Raw genomic sequence first — 21,200 nt, forward strand, 5'->3', positions numbered from 1 at the left:
GATTTTAAGGTTGAGGAGAAATTGTCCTAATGCATCTTAATAATTAGTTTCAAAACTTTTTGACAGTAATCTTCACCTTATTTCGAAAACATAGGCCGATTTGTTATGGGGGGGTTACACTTAAATTACAAAAGTAAAAACGAAAAAATGTTATTATTAACAGTTCATAAAATATGACAATAGGACGAATACACTGCACTATTTCAAAATACTGTATTAGGTTTTGTACCTTACAGGAGGCCTATAGCAAACAATAATCAAAATGGATGATTATGTTATGAGTCATTATATTCCCAAAAACGTGACAATGAGAGTAAACGTTTCAGCGCTATACCAGCTTAGTAGCCGATTTATGACGTGTTGTCCAACTGACCTTCGTATTTAGTCAGCTTGCTTGTTTGCTTCAAGCGAAGTCATGTGAATTTCTCATGACAAAATAAGTCGTAATGAATATACGCACTATGATAAACCATGTGAACTGGTTTCGTACGCCCTCGTCTGGTATGAAAATGATTTTGAAGTCATCAAGAAAAAAATGGTGACACTACACTATCCACCCCAGCTGCGAAAGAATGTGATTTTGGTGGGAATGTTCAAAATCGCATTAATCATATCTTATAATGACACGGGAGCATATGGAAACTACTTTGAGTTTATTTGACATTGCACATTTTATTGTGCATCGCCAACATGCCATTTGATTGATTCGCTGATTTATATATATATATATGAAGTGTAATACAAACATATTATAATCACCCATGGCTTGTTAAAACAGATACTGCATACGAATGAATGTTCAAGTTAAATCAACCGAATACATATGGTCCGCATTGAACCATAAGTAGCCTGCTTCATTAGAGTTTAATTGACACTGGACATTTGCCTATGTAGCACTATATTAAAAAATATATATATATATTTTTATAAAATGTAAATACAACTAATAAAAACATACATAATAAATACATAAAATGCAGATAGAAACTATACAAATACACACACACACATTAGTAAATAAATAAATATATAAGTTTTAAGTTGCATATAATATCATTTTGAGGTTCATCAGGATGGAAAATAGGTCAGAATCTTCCTAACACATAGCCTAATTATTTTATCCAGTAGGAGAAACTCGTTTTTAAATTACTGAATTAGCACCAGTAATCGTACAAATACTACAAACACTACGACTAAGACTTTGGTTTCATCACAAAACTGCATTTTTAATGAGATTTGAGAAGATTAAACGTAGCCTGGCTACTTTCTCACTTATAAATTTGAACCGTATAACTGTACACGACTGTAACAAGTAACGATACACAATATTTAACTTGGATTAATTTACATTGCCCTTTATGTAAATGTATCTGTGGACGCTTTATTGTAATTTCTAGACTCAGTGTCGCAGTGAGCGGCTGTGGCCCTTCAAGTAGCTAAGTACTACTTGTAACGATTTGCCGACCGAATTGCTTTCACAAAGAGAATGCTGGTTCTCAACTAGACATTTCAGTGCATCCATGCCGATAGCCTTTGCATATTGTGTATAAGCTATTATTTAGCTAAGGAAGTGGGTGAACAAAACTAATCAGCGCGCACGAATTTGTTAGATTAAAATGGAGCGATTTGTCATCAAGCTGTGTGTAGCCTACAAGGGAAATCTGAAAGCGCAGAGACTTGCAGCTGCCGCTTATTTCAGTCTGTAGTAGGTACAGTGCGAGTGAGCGGTCGCATCAGAGAGCGCTCAGTGGGGCGCAAGCATCGCAGTCAGCCGGAGTTTGGAGACGACTTGCACGTTTATTTTCCGCCTTTCGGTGTTTTGTCTTTGTCACGGTGAATTACCCATACGCTACAGACACGGGAACGGTTCCTTATTGGTTTCGGTTCACCGTTGTAACACTGGAGTACCTTTTGTGGGAATTGTAACTCTGTGAAGTCGCTTGGATGTTTACGTGGGACCACTTGCCTCGAATGCTTCAATGGATTTGAGTGTGAAATGAGTGGATTTGTCCGGGAAATCAAAATTATAAATCGCTTCAAGGCTCTCAACGACAATATTGTAAGTAAACAAGGAAGGAAAACGCGATGATTCTCCCAACTTTATTCTTCGTGTTTCCTCTACTGGGTAAGTTTTAATGTTTTTATCATGTGTTTTGATCCCTAAATTATCACAATCACACAGAATCTGGAGTGTCATTCATAGTTCCGGAATGTTGAAATATGAAAATAATGTTGCCTATAGATAATGTTAAACCGGCGCATTCATTTTACATTGCGTTAAAGAGTCAAATGTTGCTGAAGAAATAATGAAGTCCATGTCACGCGAACTTGTCTATCAATGGAAAAACTCCTGCGTTTTACAAATAGTTTTGTGTTCTTATCATTTGGACAACTCTCCGTGGGCAACTTTGAAGCTAAACAAATGTGTGTTTCTGCAAATCACTGAATGTTGCTGATTGTTCTGTTCATCAAAGCGTATACAAATCTTAGGGACGTAAGCAAAATGTTTTAATCTATACAACGGTGTTATTTAATTTAATCACTCTGCATATGGTGGGCATTAGCATTTCTAAGTGTCTGAACTTTTCCAAGCATGGTATGAGATCCTTTGCGGCTATTATTATTATTATTATTATTAGTAGTAGTAGTAGTAGTAGCAGTAGTAGTAGTAGTAGTAGTAGTAGTAGTAGTAGTAGTGGTAGTGGTAGGCTAGTAGTAGTATTATGTCTGCTATGAAAAAAAAAAAAAAAAAAAAAATACAAATAAATAATAATAATACAGAATCATTTGCTCATATTGTCGTTGTCCTCATCATCATCGTCTCAACACAGATGTGCTGTTGTCTGCCGAGGAGAGTATGCTGTCCCGCTCGGGCCGGCTGGACTGCGTGAAGGCGAGCGAACAGTGTCTCAAAGAGATGGGCTGCAGCACCAAGTACCGGACAATGAGGCAGTGTGTCGCGGGGAAAGAGACCAATTTCAGCATGGTAGCCGGACCCGAAGCGCAGGACGAATGCCGGAGCGCGATGGACGCCATCAAACAGAGCCCGCTTTACAACTGCAGGTGTAAACGGGGCATGAAGAAGGAAAAGAACTGCTTGAGAATTTACTGGGGAATTTATCAGACTTTACAGGGTACGCATCTAATCTCCTTTACTTTGACTACCTCGCGCTGTGTTGTACAGTGTGACGTAGGCTAGTATCGTTTTCTCAAACGCCGACACAATCAACATCCCTGACAAATAACGATTTATTTTTTTGGTGCCCGTCTAAATCACATAGATAGCTGCCGGGAAAGTATTGGGACACAATCAGAAAACTATTCTCTCAACAGCAACATCATGCTGGCAACTTATAGAAGCAAATTTCTGCACAATGAGTTTTAATAAGTCGGTGACAAGTGTTTAAAAATACTTCTAGGTTCCAGTGTATTCATGGGACAGCTGCATTTATTGATCACTCAAAAATTTGTTTCCATAGGCTTTGAAGTTCTGCTTGGAAAAGGATTCCTTTAAATTAACGACGCGTGAAGCAATTTGGACACTTTCTATTGGTAATCAGACTTCGGAGATGTATAGCAGGCGCTGCCAGTTGGACCGCTTTCGGTCCGGCTGCACGAACGGCCAGCGCAACTAATCATCCGTTAATAACGCAGCAGTCTGGTGAAAGAAATGTGACGATGAGCTGACACGGATCACGCCGGCCTATATAAAACAATTCACTTATGCGGAAAATATACTTGGGAAATTAAATACGTTGCATTCATTTCTTGGCACCACAAGAACAAATTGCCCGCCGTGGACCACCGATTATCTGGTCGAAAATTAATCAGCGCAGGTATTTTACTCCGAAATGGGACTGTAAAAATCAATCTTAAGTGCTAAATTCCTCGTTTCACAGATAATGAAAATAATCCAGATATATGGGCCTATCTTCAGAAAGAAAATTACGTCCACTATTTTGTGAATATATTGGAGATTCTTAGATATGTGTTATTTTGAATGTAATTTTGTTGTGCTTGGAACCTTCGCATCAGTGAAAGAGCAGTAACCCCGAATCCAGCCATTTTAAAGCTTCAGAAATGTTCCTTAGCTTTAACATTAATTTAACACTTATCTTCTATCTGATCACTGATAGGTTTACATTTCGAGTGTTTTAGGCCAAATTGAAACACTAGGTAACCTGACTACTTACATAAAATGCCATATATTATATTTCAAATATATTTACAGTGTAGTGTGTGTTTTGATACCTACCCTGCTGCTATGTATGCATTCATTTAGAGGGGCAGCAATAATATGGGTACCATACTATAGTAAATATGATACGGTATGCATATATAATATAGGTCACTTTGTGTTTGTGGATCAAAAGAAAACATTGCAATTTTCAATGAATCAGTAAATGTAATGCCATGAAAGACAGGGTGTAATTAAGACTGAGGTAAACTGATATTAATATGACATACTGTCAAAGAAGGGATTGAAAAACGTTCCAGCCCGACCGCAGCTTAGCGTACATAATAGCAGCATCCAGCAGTCTAGCTTCTGAAACAAATAGCTGCAGTATATATTGACATTTAAAGATGGGATAGCATTGTATCACAGCCAAACCTTTCCAGGTTGAAGACGAGCATAAATAACCACTGGGACCGAGGCACTAATTCTTCTTCTTACTCCACGTTCAGGAAATGACTTGCTGGAGGACTCTCCCTACGAGCCAGTGAACAGCAGACTGTCGGACATATTCCGGTTGGCTCCCATCATATCAGGTAAGATCAGTGAGTTTGGCACGACTTGAAAAAAAAAAAAAAAAAGAAGATGATTGACACATGACGGAGTGCAGTCATGGTACACCACCGGGAGATGGTATATTTTTGAACCTCTTGCCTGGGGAGGGGGGTACAGTGTGGGGGTTGGGCTCTTGCCTTGCTTTCTGCAGTGTGGTAAAAGAGCACATGTGGTAGTTGAGGCTAGTTCTGCGTGCGGTATAAAATCCCTGTCTACTGCATTCGCTTCTTTATCCTACCATACCCCCCCCCCCCCCCACCCTCCCCACCACCCGTGTTGGTTTCCTTACCATTCCCACTGGAGAGTGAATGTTTCACACATTCCCTCCAGAGTCTCTGTTTCCGGCCCCTGTTCTGTGGCGTTGGTGCACTGCACGCGCTGATGAACTGAGAACAGAGACTTGTGGGACAGCTTGGCTGCGGCGCGGTATCGTGCCTGGAGGTGCGTCAGAGTTCCCGCGCACTCCGCCGCGCAATCTAACAAAAAGGTTATTTGTAAATTTGTTTTCCCTTTCCCGTCCTGAGGAAGTTGCCCTCGCCCGTTGCCAAGTAACAGAGGCTTTTAAAATAGGATACTGGCAGGGTCGGACGCAGAGTATTAGTGGTTTAATTGGGGGAGAGGAGGGTGGGTGAGGGGATAGGGCTGGTGCTTTTCTCCAGAGACGGCTGCTGTGGCCAGCCTGAGATTCCGGGGTCTGTGGACGTGCAGAGACACTCGCTGCCTCTAGATGGCGATCATATTCCCTGATTGGTGGCCGTGTCAGGCCGATATCCCACTCTCCCTGATGCCTGTAGGATTTGAGGAGTGTGTGTATCTGGTCCGTGTGTGTTGAAGGGATACGGACCATGCTGCACAGCTGGATTTGTGATGTTGGCGGTCGTGTTGGAGCATGCGGTGTTTACCTCTTATCTTTTTTAAAGAGCAACATCACCACAGTCAGGTTGGAACTGTTGGTGACTTTCATCCTTAATGTGTAGAAATTCTCAGCCCGGTGCATCCAGGCGCTTTTCATCTTTAAAGTGCAAAGTGGAGATAAGGAATGAGTTCACCAAGTTGTGCAGCTGATTTTGTGAACCTCAGTATTTTAAACTTCATAGAAACGCTCCTGATAGTGCCTGAAAGCCTACTCATCTTCTTCAAGTGGAAGTGACTCACTGTCTGTGGAGGTGGAGTTCGCTTCCATTAAATCAGGACCTCTGTGTCAGCCAGAAACAGAAACATGTCCTCCTGCAAGGGCGCCTGTCTGCATTCTCACTGTGACGTCATTTCTGTGAAAACGTAACTCGCCGAAGCTGTGCGTTATGGGAATGTACGCCTCAGTCTGGAGGACTTGAAATGAACAGACTGGCAAAGATAATGCAAAGAGACGCTGAAGTTGAGTCACTGTGGTTGTTCAGGTTACCTTCTAAGTAGACGCATGTCTCAGGGCTATGTTAATAGCAGGACCAGTGAGAGGATCCATTAATGTGCCTGGTACTGGATTTGGAATCCTGACCATGCCAGTGCAGACTGTGGAAGACACATTACTGACCCTGGCCAGGTCTGGGCTCGGAGCGTTTAATGTACCTGCCTCCTTGTTCAGGCCTCAGTAGGAGCAGGCACCTGTGGCTTACCTGCGCCAGGTGAGTGGTGTCTTAACGGCCAGCAGATGTAGCTCTGCAGGGGGCCACAGTGTGGAAAGAAGGGGCGTCTCACCACGCATGTTCTCCAGGGCTGGTCTCTGCTGCTGCTCTGCACACTCCATAACTGATGGGAGAGATATGAGTAATAATAAAAGTAAATGTTGTTTGCTTAGCCCTTTACAGCCCAAGGGTTCAAAGTACTTTAAAACAGCACCATGAAAGATAATAAACAATACAGGATTTTAAAAAAAGGGGAAAAAATAAAGCTGGTTGAGGCCAGACAGACCAGGTGAAGTGGCTGTCGGTGAATTTGTTTGACGGAAAAGGCGCCTGCTTTGTTAGTGCGGGTCTCCTGTGTGCAGAACATGGGCGCTGTTTACTACATGGATCCAGCCAGTCAGGAAAAAAGACCTTTGTTACAAACTATCAGCGCCAGCACTGCTGGGATACAACATGACTCACAGAGGAGGAGATAAACAATCATTTCTTCATCTCATCTTCAGCTTGTTTTATCGCAGAAAAATGAAACTAAAAACAAATGTGCTGTTTTCAATTTTGCAAACGGTGCAGCATTTTAAAATACGGACAGGGCCTTCGGAGGGCTCAGATAGCAGGAGTGCAGACATCTTGTGTTACCCTGTACCGTGGGGGATGGCAGTCAGCGTGTAGTAATTCAAATAAGGGGTATTTGCAGACATATTTTTACTCCCCAACGCCCCGCATTCCCTCTGAAATAAAAAGATTTATGAGATGCTGGAAAGTGAAGATTCACCATGCACTCACATACCCCCACCCCACCGGTTCCTGACCATCGCACCCCAACCCACACCTCAACCCACACCTCAACCCACACCCTCACCCCCACCCCCAGCTCCCTCATCATCACAGAGAAGTTACAGGTCGATGCTTCAGTATCTTCTGAACTACAGGCCAACGGATCGATTGGTGCGTATGTGTGTGGATTTATGTGGCCGACATGAACGCGGTCATTGGTGCAGTTGCTCTAACCACCCGTTCAGACCCAGACAGGGACATTTAGAGAAGCGGGATTTAGAGAACAACCAGTGGGATTTAGGGAACTACAAAGGGGAGATGTGTTGTAACAGAATTAATCTGTGACTGGGGTTCCTCTGTTGATTTCAATCATATAATCCCACTCAGTTTGGTCATCCTCAGATTATGGAAAGTCATCAGCGGGTTTTAACCTTTCTGACCCCCCCCACATGTGAATCTGTCTACTGGACAGAGATTGGTTTGGACTGAAACTGAATCCACACCTTCCGTTAAATGGGGAGCTGGCTCGTTGGTTCGGCAAACGGGGTGCTTCTTTTCAACCCACTCAACCGTAAAATGACTCCAAAATAGCATTTAGAAACTGTGAAAAGAACAGCAAGTACCAAGAGTTTAATACAAACTGTTAGCACTTCCTACACAGAAGAGTGAAACTTGATCGTTTTAGTTTTTTCAGAAATGGAGAGTTTATAATTTGAAGCAGATTTTGAATGAGTCACTTTGTTGTACTGTGATACATGCAATGTTTATGTTGCATTTTTTGGTGGTTGGTCATTTGTTTCATTCACAAGTATAATCACTGTCATATTCGTTCAAACTCTATCCATCTACCTCCTAGAACATCTACCTTCTAGTGTTACATTACACAGGATAAAATACTTCCTGCTGAATTGCTACATGTTTAAGACATTCTCTATAATACATAATGAATGCACAAACATGCATACACAATTCTCTATGCCCATTTAGATTTGAAACTGTGTCTGTCACTGCATTGTGTGTGTTTTCACGTGGTCAGCTGGCTTTGTAAATCCCTTTAAGCCTCCGTAGCTGTGGTGTTCATTCCCTCTTATTAGTGAGATGTAGCCTTTGTGTCACCGCAGTCATAGGATTAGTAAAACAAACGCAGAGCCACTTGCCTTCCTAATCCAGCTCTTTAAACATCCCTGGCAGTATATAAACAGGTGAAGTGAGTGCGTGTGGTTTTGTGTGTGTAATGTCGGTGCGTTTGTGTGCGGGAGGTGTTTGCACATTGAGTGTGTGTCTCTGTGTGAAGTGTGTGTATATGTACATATTTGTGAGATGGGGGCATACATATTCTCATGTGCATATTTGTGGGGTTTGTGTGTGTATGTGAGGGGTTGTTTGGGAGCCTACAGTTTTGAACAAGGCTTATGGGTTTAAAAAGTGAAAGCATGAGTGACTCTCGATAAACCACGGCAATGTAACATTCCTGCATCTGACCCAAAGCACCCCCCCCACACACACACACACACCCCCAAAGAAAAAGCCGAGAGTGGCGACCACAACATGGATGTTAAGTATGTGCTTTTTTCCCCACGTGTGTTAACATTTCAGAAACGGTCCTACTCTCCGTTTCCACATCGAGAGAAAGCAGTGATCCGTAAAAAACAGCGAGATCCCATTTCCGAGATTCACGTGGACTTTGCATCACCATCAAAGCATTAAGAGCCTGTCTAAGAGGACTCTGCCCTGGGCCCTGACCACCATCCCCGTCTCCCTGCTCTTCTCCATTTATACGATTTCCTTTACAGTCATTTATCAGCAGTTAAAAATCCACCAACTGCTGGGTCTGCTGGGGGTAGCGGACACGCTTTGGGGACACTATCAAAAACAGAGAGACGGAGATACAGAGAGAGAGCGTGTGTGTCAATAAAGAGAGACAGAGAGAGAGTGTCAATAGAGAGAGAGAGAGAGTGCGTGTGGAGAGCGAGAGAGTGCCCAGCGGGTATAAAATCATGACGGACAGGCTGAGGTTTTTCTGTAAAGACCCGATTGTGTCTCCAGTCTGGGCAGAAGTTGTAAAAGACGCAGGCCTTGCCAATCCCGGCCCTATCTCCATTCAGAGGGTGGTTGTAATTGTTCACTAGGCAGATAAGCTCCCTTTAATGTCATCCACTCTCCCGAGCTCCGGGGGGAAAGAAACCGTCTGACGGGTAATGTAACACCAGCGCGGCTTGGCCACCCCCCGTCCCCCAGCGCGTGAGCGATCGAGCGCAAGCTCCGAAAAAAAACAGGGCTGGAAACATCAAAGAATCCGGGAAAAGATTGCATGAATAAAGACCGGTCTCTGGGCCATTGCGTCATTCTGCGTTGGCTCTGAAATCCGCTTCCCGATAAGCAGCCTGTCACACAAACTGACAGGGTGTCACTGTTCAGAGAGGTCATCTCTCCGAAACAACCCTTTTATCCTCCATTTTGGTTAGGAGTGGTGGGTTGTGGGTAAGGGGGGGGCTTAATTGCAGGTGCAGTTACGAACATTGATTGCATTTTGCATCCCTCACCTTGTACTTCACCTGCAAACCAGAAGATAATAGTAGGTTTCTGACTGTACTTGTACAAATGTATTTATAGCTAATTGAAAATGTTGCAATATCATACAGTTGCATTGCAACCATTGGTATCGCTGTTATCATCCAATACGGTATAAGAAATAGGTGAATAAATAGATTTTGTCAACAAACAAGATCAAATATTTAACTGTACACCTATTAACAAACTCTGTGCACCTACCCAGTGAAGTGAACGATTAAACAAAAGCACAGATAGATCTCGTGGTGGGATTTACACCGAAGACGGATGCAGATGCGTTATTGGAGCTTTCAGCGGTAGCTGCTGTTTTCCCCGGACCACACAGCGCTCTAAATCCCCCCCACAGACACTGGGATGAGGCGCTGTCAGCATGGCTTAACACCCCCACACTCCCCACCCCATACCTCCCAGCATGGAGGAGAAGAAGACTGGTTTAGAGTAAGCAGGGGGAACCAGTCCCTTTTTTGTCTCTCTTCTGGAAAGACTCCTGTTTTTAATTCCTTAATATCGTCTCTGCATTGTGTCAGCTCTACCTCGGCGTTCTGTGATCAGGACCGCGCTCTACCGCCGGCGGGGTTGTTGGCGTCGGGGCTGTTGATGCTAAACTCCTTCTGCAGCTCTTCAAGGCAGCTGTCTTTTAGCGCGGAAAAAAAACCGGAGAACTTTTAACGCCATCTTCGTTCGGTAATGTCAATATTGCCTCAGCTGCAAACTGTGCCTCTCTCCCACATATCCAATTACTGTAACTCTCGGCAGAAAAAAAACACTCCTCTTGCCTTTCTGAAGTGTCTCTTCTATCGCTTGTTAGATAAAGCGGCTGAATATTCTGCGATTTGTGCTCGTGTCAGACAACGTCAATCACAGAACATGTAACAGCCTCTGAACTACCGGCGTAAGACTTTGTTTTGTGTTTGTGCTCGTTTCTCCACGGCGAGCCCAGCACGCGGACCGGGACGGGTTTGTCCTCCATTTAAGCCGTTTGCCATGCTAAAGACTCCGCGAACGCACCGTCGCCAGGGGAAACGGCTCATCTGAAAGCTAATCAATACAGAGCCATGTTAAAATAGAAAACCGAGGACGTGCGTACAAGGAAATATTGATTTCTGTAAACAGCAGCCCCCCTTTTTTTCCAGGCCTCTTGCTTTTTGGCAAATCAGACGAGACACGTTTGGCTCTTTAAGCCCAGGTATTTTGTTGCAAATAGCACTGAGCTGTCCAAGGAAACAGCTGATGGTTGTAATTCTAGCAGGACTCTTGGTGGAGTCAGATCATTATTCTGTTCTGCAACAGGGTGTTCAGCTTTGCCAGGCCTAATTGGACAGCGCTAATTGCTTGGAGAAGCTGACACAGTGCATTGTCCACCGCTGCTGGAAGTTTGCGGCCCTCCCTTTCTCGCTGCTACAGCGAGTGGAAGCACTCAATTGACTGCGATAACCTGAAAAAAGTAAATGTGGTAAAAATTCCCCCCTCAGCAGCGTAGCACGTTGGATAAAGCATTAGGCTCGCAGCTCAAAGCCTGTACGTTCAATTCCCAGGTGGGGCACTGCTGTTGTATATCTTTGAACAAAGCACGCATCAGCTTGGGAAAATACCCAGCTGGATAAACAGACTTAAGCTGTGTACAGTTTGTTCTGAACACTGCTCTCTTCAAAGCAGAAAAACAATGCAATGCAGAAATGGCCTGACACTCACGTTTCATATAAAGTTCAGAATTCATATAAACTTTCATCTGAAAAGAGAAAGGGCAAAGCCAGAGAAACATACATCAGGTTTGACCTTTGACCTCAGTGAGTGAGTGATTGGGGGATCGAATGGAAGATGCCGGAGACATCTGTCATTCGTCTTGTCCTCTCAGGTTCCGTCTCCTTATCCGAGCGTACCCTTGCACAGCCTCCGTCTCTCTCCATCATTAAACGACAGAATAATGATGCTCTCTCAGTTCCGCATTATAGAGCGGTTCATCTCTCCCGGCCGTGCTGAGAGCCTGACTTTATCATTTATCAGTATAGTTTTTGTTCTTTGTCCTGATAAATGCTGTACCTAAAAGTCATGAAACAATGCTGTGCCGGACTCAAGAGGAAGGCTCATCCATTATCTCACGTCTCAGCTTATGTTAGAATTAATTAAAAAGCCATTCAATCCAGTGGGGTCATTACTGCGACCTTACCTGTGGAAAGAGCCAACACCTGCATCTCAGTGGCACAAAGTGAAAAAGAGCGATAGAGGCAGGGAGAAAGAAAAGTAAAGGACTCTTGGCAAACTCTCTCTCCTCCTCCCCGACTGTGCTCTGACTGTGTGACTCTCTCAAGGTCTGTTTGGAAGTTTCCGGCAGCAGGTGTGCGTCTCCCTGGCGAGCGAGGCACGCATCGTACGGTTACACGCGTGTGTCACCGCAGCTGCTGCCTAACGGCACCGTTTCTCCCATGAAGCGCCGTCACCCCCACCCCCACCTCCCTCCCCGGCCCCTCCCCCTCTCTCAGTGGCTCCAAAAGTCACTTAGTTAAAGGTGACCAGATTTGGCTTCCTCCTGTGAGGTTTGGATCTAAGCAGCCAGTGATTCATCATTGTTAACAGACGCCTCTGGCGATGCCAGGCAGTGGCTGACAGGAGTTGCAGCTACGCGCTAACACAGCTCCCGCCCCAGATGTGAAGGAACTGTTCGCAGTCTCTGATGCCAAGTGCACTAATCAGTCCCATATAACTTTAGATTAGTGCAGAGCTTCACCTGATCGGGTGCTAAGAGCCCCATGATCACATGTGACACCAAAGACTGGTGCAGGAGTCATGTCTGAATCTTGTAGCCTGTAGTGCCTTGTGTATGCCATAGATTATAATAGCACTGACGTATAGTTATTGTTGTACTCGGGGTATTCTAGCTGCCAACCGTGGTATGCTAGTTGGCAAGTTGATGTATTCTTCAAGGGTTCAAGTTGTATCTATGTAATCATGCTCGGACTGGGAACTGTACTTTCCTCTAGGGTCCTCATCACACTTGTCCCTGGGCTTGATTTGCACTTCACGGATAAGAGTGTCTGCTAAATGCCTGTAATGTAATGTAATGGAATGTAGTGCAGACTTCTTAACTGTGTCAAGGAGTGTGTGTGCCTGTGTTTGTGAGTGGGTATGTGTGTACATTGCCGTTTGCAAGTCATATACCAGAATAGTGAACATTTATTTGTATTGATGTACGATTAATTCATGAAATACATTTCAGTTCCACACATGAACACACTATAGATATGGAAGGTGCAGAAATCCCTGAGGCGCTCACTGAACAGTAAAGCAGTTGGATGGCAGCTTCTATAAAACAGGGAGTCAGTGGGGCTTAACTGGATAAGGTGCTGCACTCTGAAGATTTAAGGCCCTAGGGCAGGCTGCCGTGTGCTTTAAGGTTTCAGGTTGTGAGATGGGAACTTAACTTGAGCTCAGAGCTGGAAACATGGATGGCAGTTTGAGCTGTTCCGGGTTTTACTCCTGGCAGCCCGTTGTAATGAGCTGAAGTGGACCCTTGCATCTTTCCACCCAGGACACCATCCAGCTTCCAGAAAGAGCCGGAATTGGTTGGCTTGGGGAGTGTCATTTCCCACAAAGATGCTTCAGAAAAGGCCTAGAAACGACAGGTACTGTAGAACAGGAAGACAGTGGGGCTTGTTATTGTAGGTTTTAGGTATGATTCACAGAGGTCTGCCATTGTACCCATGAGTGAACCACTTAATCTGAGCTGATTTGATAAAAAATATATATATATTTTACATTTGAGTGATATATGCAGGCATTGTTATCCAGGCATATACAGCTAACATTATTTTTGCATACCATACATTTTAGACAACTTAATATTTACAGAGGTAGTTCAGGGGAAGTACCCTGCTCAAGGGTACAACCACACAGCCCCACCTTGTAATCAAACATAACCTTGAGTTGCAAACCCATTCCCCTTAGCCATGACGCTACACTGGCGCCCTTTTCCACTGCATCAATGAATCATGTGCATTATGCAAGTCACACCGGATGAGGAGGACTGCCATAAAGATGAAAGAAAGAAAAGAAGAAGAAGAATATTGAGAAAGAAAGAGGGCTGTAATGAAAAATGAAGTGAAATGAAATGTCCCAGTGTGCCCGGTGCACTTTATGAGGACTTTAGCATCAGAATGCGTCTGATTGGATAAGACAGGTCCTGCTGCGCTTCTGCTCTCCAGAGAATTCCCTGCCCCCACTCCCCAACCACATCAAAGTCACTTCCCTGGAATTTCTTGGAAAAGTAGACATTTTTATAGTAGCCTGCTGCCCGTTGGTCTCTATTCAACACTGATTAGCATTCTCTACACTATGTAACCTGATATAACTGCACTCTATAAAATGTTTATTCTTCTTCTTCATTTTTTGTAAATAAAAACATACAGTTTGGCTGACTAGAAAAGCCCATTCATGGTAACAGAATCCGTGATTGCAATGTCAGACAATGCAGATGTTTTATTTCTCGCTATTGTTAAAAGTACTGAACACCAGCTTTTGTTTTGTGTGGTTTCTCTTTAAAGGTGGACTGCGTTTCAGATACGTCTTCAGAAGGTTTTTTATTAAGGGACATTTGCATTGAATGATTGAATGGTGTGTTCAGGTGTGATTTCATGTGTGGTCAGATTACAATATCAAGCTTTTCATTTGTCTTGCAGAGCTCAAATTTAGCACTAATTAAACATAAACTGTGTTCTGTCATTAAGCTAAACAGAAATGTTTAACTTAATGAACAGGGGGACTGAGGTTTCAACATCTATGAATGCTTGCTTATTGATGTCACAGGCATCGAAACATCAGTCTCCCTGTTCTATAAACAGTGTGTTTTGCTCTGGGCTTTGAGTGCTCCAGCATTTTGGGCTAATCCCCATGAAATAGTCCGGGAAAAAAATCCTTTACTATAAATTGATTTTCCTGGCTGTTGACTACCTTTTTAGTCCTCTTTTATTTTGATTGTTGGACATGTCCTAGTTTATATTAGAGGTGGGGTATGAAATGTATTTAGAGATATCTGGTGTAGATTAGAGATGGTGTGTGAGATGTATTCACAGATATCTAGTGTAGATTACAGATGGTGTGTAAAATGTATTCTCAGATACCTAGGGTAGATTAGGGATGGTGTGTGAGATGTATTCATAGATATCTAGTGTAGATTACAGATGGTGTGTGATATGTATTCTCATATCTATGGTAGATCAGAGATGGTATATGAGATGTATTCAGAGATATCTAGGGTAGATTAGAGATGGTGTGTGAGATGCATTCAGAAATATCGAGGGTAGATTAGAGATGGTGTGTGAGATGTATTCAGAAATATCTAGGATAGATTAGAGATGGTGTGTGAGATGTATTCAGAGATATCTAGCATAGATTAGAGATGGTGTGTGAGATGTATTCAGATATATTGTGGGTAGATTAGAGATGGTATGTGAGATGTATTCAGAGATATCTAGGGTAGATTAGAGATGGTGTGTGAGATGTATTCAGAAATATCGAGGGTAGATTAGAGATGGTGTGTGAGATGTATTCAGAAATATCTAGGATAGATTAGAGATGGTGTGTGAGATGTATTCAGAGATATTGTGGGTAGATTAGAGATGGTGTGTGAGATGTATTCAGAGATATCTAGCATAGATTAGAGATGGTGTGTGAGATGTATTCAGAGATGTCTAGTGTAGATTACAGATGGTGTGTGAGATGTATTCAGAGATATCTAGTGTAGTGTAAATATAGTACAGAAGCTGTGTTAGGACAGGTATTTGATGCAGATCAAAGATGGCATAGAACAGGGATAGTCAAATCTGACCCTTTCCCGCTGAACAATTGCTACTGATTGACCAAACTGTCTTCACATCTGACTCCTAGGTAAAGTGATGGTGATTGGAGTAACAGCGGTTTTCAGGAAGCTGTGTTCAGACAGATTTAATGCAAAAATGCTATAGAAGCTGTTTTCAGTGCTTCTGAATGCTCCTATGTAATTTGAACATCTGTGTATTTCCCCTACTGCCACCCACTAAAACGCACCCCATCCCCCTCATCTCATAAGTGGTGAAGTAGATCCCCTACCCCTCCCTAGGCCCTTACACCCCCCCCCCCCCATGTAAAATGAATTCTGAGCAGCCACTGCCTTGCAGCTGCCCCCTGTATTTGTTTTCGCATTACGCTGCACACTGCAGTGTCCCATAAGGCAGAGGGGGTCTGTTCGTTCTCAGTTGTCAATGACACCATCTCTTGTAGAGGGAGGGTTGACTGTTTTCTGGAACAGCACTGGTCCCACTGGGCAGGGTACAGAGGGCAGGGTTTGAGAAGTGGAGCCCCAGGACCCCAGTGGAAACAGGAGGGCACATCCCAATTGGGCTATCCTGGGTAAATAATCTCCAGAGGCCCCGTGAGCTGTGCTGGACCATGGCAGTGGAGAGGGAGAGACGTAAAGCTGGCCCATAACCGTGTGTGTTTAACTACAGCCTGTGTCCAGCGGTTCAGCAGTGGTCCACTGCTTTACTGCCCACTAGATCAGATTTATTGGCCATTTGTGTACATACATTTTGAAAGCATTACGGTCATTCTTAAGAGATCGTCTGTCTGGGATTCTCGTATTACTTTGGTGAAATTGGTAAGCTTTCATTATTACGAAAAACGCTTGTCTGGCATATTTTCCATTATGGCCGTTCAGGAGGGTGACAGGCCAGCAGGTTTACAGCCCTCATAAAGCTCTGAACACTTTCAAAGCTGGGTATAGAAGCATAATTGGTCAGAAAGGAACATAAGACAGCTTAATGAGTTAAGTATGAACAGACCTTTCAGCCCATCGAGGGCAGCCTTTTTACCTACAGTATCGATGGAAATGTGCACAACCGTGGTTTTACACTCCAATAAGCTCTACTTTTATTACCCAGAAAGCTCTTTCATGTCATAACAACATCACTGTGAGTAAATAAAGAATTTCAGTTAAAAGGTTATTTTGACTAAATTCAATGTATACTTTCATTCTGTTTAAAGCCATACAAAATTCCTATATTTTAAATTTGTCTCACTGTCTGATATTTAATCTTCTCCTGTGTTTGGTAAAGGGTCCTAATATTTCATTTTCAATGTCATTTCATCTGCCCCTTTTCCACTTCGTGGAGTATGAAATGCTTTGCTAAAACTCCTTTTTTGAAAGGATAGTCTTTGATAAAATGGCAACTAGCTCTCATCATTTTAGACAGGCTACACAATTACCTGTAAATAATTTAGTGGATTGGTCATAATTTGTTGTCAAATTGCAGATGCAATTTAGTAACAAAAATCCAGCCAATGCGTGGTCACGTCTCCTGTGAGTCACCTTAAGTGTTTTAAGTCTTTGTTACTTGTAAGATGTTTGATAACTCATTACCGGACTTCTTTCCATTCTCTGTACTTGTTTGAGAGTTTCTGTGTTCATTTCATGGTGTGGTGCCAAGATCTATATGCAGTACTCTAAATATGGCCTGTCTTTTTATATATATCAGTAGTATATGCCAAGATTCCATATTTTAGATAAAAAATCACATTAATGGTTCATAAAGAACACATAGACATGCACCTTGGGGCTCGATGACTGTCTTGACTGTTTGTAGTTGTAATGCTTCTTCACAATCCATTGAATACTGGTATCTCACTAGTTTGTTACCTCTTCTCTGGTGAAGCTCTCGATACTATATTTTTAGGGCTTGTTTCCTTATTGTAAATGAACCCAACTTCTCTAAGTTTCTTCTGCAATATGATAAGCTAAATTTAATGCAAAGTAGTGTTTGAGTGATTTACTTCCCAAAGTGCTTTTGGCTAGAATTATTGCTTTTTTTAAGCTCAACACTGGCACAAATTTAACAATATGCTAATTATTTCTTTCTGAACCGTCTTTTTATTAATTTTGTTTGATATAAGTTGCTTCATTTTGTCTTAAATTCTTCCTTAAGGATTTATTTATCTTCTGCGGAGACTGCTTACTCGACCCTTTATTGTTTTGGAGTGAATTTACACGGCGCATCAGGAATAATTAAAGTGAAGGCGGTGGGCGGATGGATCAGGTGGCCGCGTTTGTGGCTGTGAAGCCTCCAGACATGTCCCTCCACAACCGGAGCTGATCGTCTCAAAGACTTCTCAGCTGCAGTTTGAGTTTATGCGGAGGTGGAACGGAGTGGGTGTGGAAAGGTAATGGATGGGAGGGGCGTACGTATGTGATGAATGGAGGGGTAGGGGAAGGAGACGGGTGGAGAGTTGTCAAGGAAGGGGGAAGTGTGAGGGTGCGGCATAGATGGGTGGAATAGGAGGGGGGGGAAACATGGGGAAAGAGCACATTAAATGCATATTTTAAATGATGAAATTGGTGGGTTTGTGGTGGAGAAAAGGTAGCAGTCATTACTATAATCCTGGTTCCTTTCTGACCATGTATAGTGTGGCGGCTGTAACAAATGGGCCCATGACTACTATGCAACTGCAGATTGCAGTACACTTTCCAGTGCTGTGCTAAGTCCAGGTCTGTCTGGTTCCTTAGCAGGAAACGGAGGCCCTGATGCCCTCTCTGACAATATGACTCACAGTTTCCTGCACTCGGAGCCTTTGCCGCTAACGAGCTTCAGAAAGGCAAACGTAAGAGAAATTGAACCTGCGCCGCGCGACTCTGTGATGTAATGATCCCCGTGTTTGTCATTTTCAAACCCTTTCATTTCACCGCGTAGCGCGCGGACAGACAGCGAGCCCTTCGTTACGCTGTTACCGGGCAGCGGGGAGGACCGCAGCGAGCAGGAAAATGATTCATACTTCCTAACCGCGGCAGCTACTGGAGCTGCGACCCCAGAGACACAGAACAACGGGCGAATAAAAGGTCATATAAATAATGAAGTGCTTCATGAATAAAGCTGGAACTGCCATATCAACTGACATATGACAAATATCAAATTGCAGAATGCGTTATGAAAAGGTGATATTTTTTAAATGAGGTGACATTCGATCCTCTGTACAGCTCATGAGGGGCTCAGCTGGTAAAGACACTCCCACGAGAGCAGGGTGCTGTAGTGACATCACAGAATGAACCTGCTTACATCATGAGCCAACAGCCAGGAGACCACAAAGATATTTTTTGGGTTCATCCTGCTCAGAGAAAGCTGCGTTTAAGTCAGCCAGAAAGTTTCATAAGATGCCTTTTTGCTGACTGTGAGTAACAAGATTTTGTGAAACATGTTTTGGTGAGAAAGAAATTTGATCTAGTCTCATGGGATATACGTATGTACCTCTAACCACATTTTTGCAGAGACACAAATATGTGCTCCCAGGAACACTTTGCTGCAGTTTTAAAATCAATTGTCCACTGGGGGTGCTAAAGGGAAGCTTAGACTTTAAAAACCTACTTGACGGGAGAACAGGCTTGTTTGTTTGAGAGGCGGTCTTACACACTCTGCTGATTGTAGTGCTTAGCTTCTCCCGTTTGGGACCTGGGTTCGAAAGTCGAGGAGGAGGATTGGATGGACATTGTCATTTCTTCATTAATCTTACGTTTTGATGTTAAATTCACACAACCACCACATGTTGCTAGTCTACCTAAAAAGGTTAAAAATTGGTAGTTTTGTAGGATTTGAAAAATGCTTGTAATGTTACATTCCTTAGAGTCTAAACTTCTTTAGCACCACCAGTGGACATTTCATTTCCTTACTCAGAGGTATGTATATTCTATGAGACTAGGCTCAGGGAATTGCAACCGGCAAGTAAAGGTAGTCGCATATCATTCCCCTTGGGGTAAATAAGCCCCCTTTGGGTTACTGCTGCAATAGCTCTTTCCAATGATGTGACAAACACACAGTGGCTACCTGGTGCTGTCTGTCAGTTAGTGATCTCCCTGAGAGACCTCTAGTGATGGCTCACAGGTGAGTGCATCGGAGGAGTGCATGTACCTCAGTGACAGTGCGCGAGTGAGACTCGCACTTCGACAGCTCGGCAAGTACGACTTATTATGTATGCGGGTATTATATGAAAACAGTGATTTATGCATAGAGATGTGAATATAATTCTGTAAAGATAAAGCAGTAAATGAATAGGGACAGTTGGGCAAGCATTAATGCAGGGCTGTATGAGGAGGGTGTTGGTGCAGGGCTGCATGTTGCCGTGGGGACCGCGGCGACAGTGCTGATTTGGCACCTGCCCAGCTGTGAGTCTGTGGCGCTCTGATAGGCTCAGCCCGCGGTCAGGACTGCGGCAGGGGGCACTGGGCCCTCTGCAAATCCTGCGCAGACAGGATCTCCACCCCCCCTCTCCACTCCACTCACCCAGAGAGAGCCCGGTGAACGTGCGGATCAGATTCCTTCATCTTCATCATCTTCACAACAACGCTTTACCGCTTCGCCGCCACTGTGTTTTTTAAAGAAAAGCAAAACGGAAACATTAACGAACAATGAAGGGGCAGATGTAGATGATTTCCTCCTAGCCCTTCCTTGAAAAGGTTCCCTTGCACATATTTATCTTCATGAATAATTCAGGGCCTCCAGCCGGCAGTAAGTAACCCGGTCCCATTTGGCATCCGTGTTGTGCTCTGAAGAGGTGCTGAAGGGTGAGGATAATTTAGACTCTGCCTATCCTCATTCCCCCACACAAACTCCACACACTGTCCATCCACAAACTCACACACAAACTCCACACACTGCCCATCCTCATTCCCCCACACAAACTCCACACACTGCCTATCCTCATTCCCCCACTCAAACTCCACACACTGCCTATCCTCATTCCACCACACAAACTCCACACACTGCCCATCCACAAACTCACACAAACTCCAAAATCTGTCCATCCACAAACTCACACAAACTCCACAATCTGTCCATCCACAAACTCACACAAACCTCACACACTGCCCATCCTCATTCCCCCACACAAACTCCACACATTGCCCATCCACAAACTCCACACAAACTCCACACACTGCCAATCCACAAACTCACACAAACACCACACACTGCCCATCCTCATTCCCCACATAAACTCACACAAACTCCACACACTGCCCATCCACAAACTCACACACTCCACACACTGCCCATCCACAAACTCACACACTCCACACACTGCCCATCCACAAACTCACACAAACTCCACACACTGTTCATCCTCATTCCCCCACACAAACTCCACACACTGCCCATCCTCATTCCCCCACACAAACTCCACACACTGTTCATCCTCATTCCCCCACACAAACTCCACACACTGCCCATCCTCATTCCCCCACACAAACTCCACACACTGCCTATCCTCATTCCCCCACACAAACTCCACACACTGCCCATCCACAAACTCACACACAAACTCCAAAATCTGTCCATCCACAAACTCACACAAACTCCACAATCTGTCCATCCACAAACTCACACAAACCTCACACACTGCCCATCCTCATTCCCCCACACAAACTCCACACA

General features: G+C 43.8%; 1 protein-coding gene across 1 annotated transcript in view; it reads left to right on the plus strand.

Annotated features, from left to right (window-relative positions):
- Positions 1-1,720: 1,720 nt before the first annotated feature.
- The window catches only part of gfra1a (gdnf family receptor alpha 1a), a 67,219-nt gene continuing 47,739 nt past the window's right edge, over positions 1,721-21,200 (plus strand). The window contains exons 1-3 of the mRNA XM_061228092.1: positions 1,721-2,125; positions 2,832-3,134; positions 4,687-4,770. Of these exons, the coding sequence (XP_061084076.1) occupies positions 2,086-2,125; positions 2,832-3,134; positions 4,687-4,770 (427 nt within the window). The 5' untranslated portion in view covers positions 1,721-2,085. The remainder of the gene's footprint in view (positions 2,126-2,831; positions 3,135-4,686; positions 4,771-21,200) is intronic.

Source organism: Conger conger, chromosome 18 (genome assembly GCF_963514075.1).
Source record: "Conger conger chromosome 18, fConCon1.1, whole genome shotgun sequence".
Lineage (NCBI taxonomy): Eukaryota > Metazoa > Chordata > Actinopteri > Anguilliformes > Congridae > Conger > Conger conger.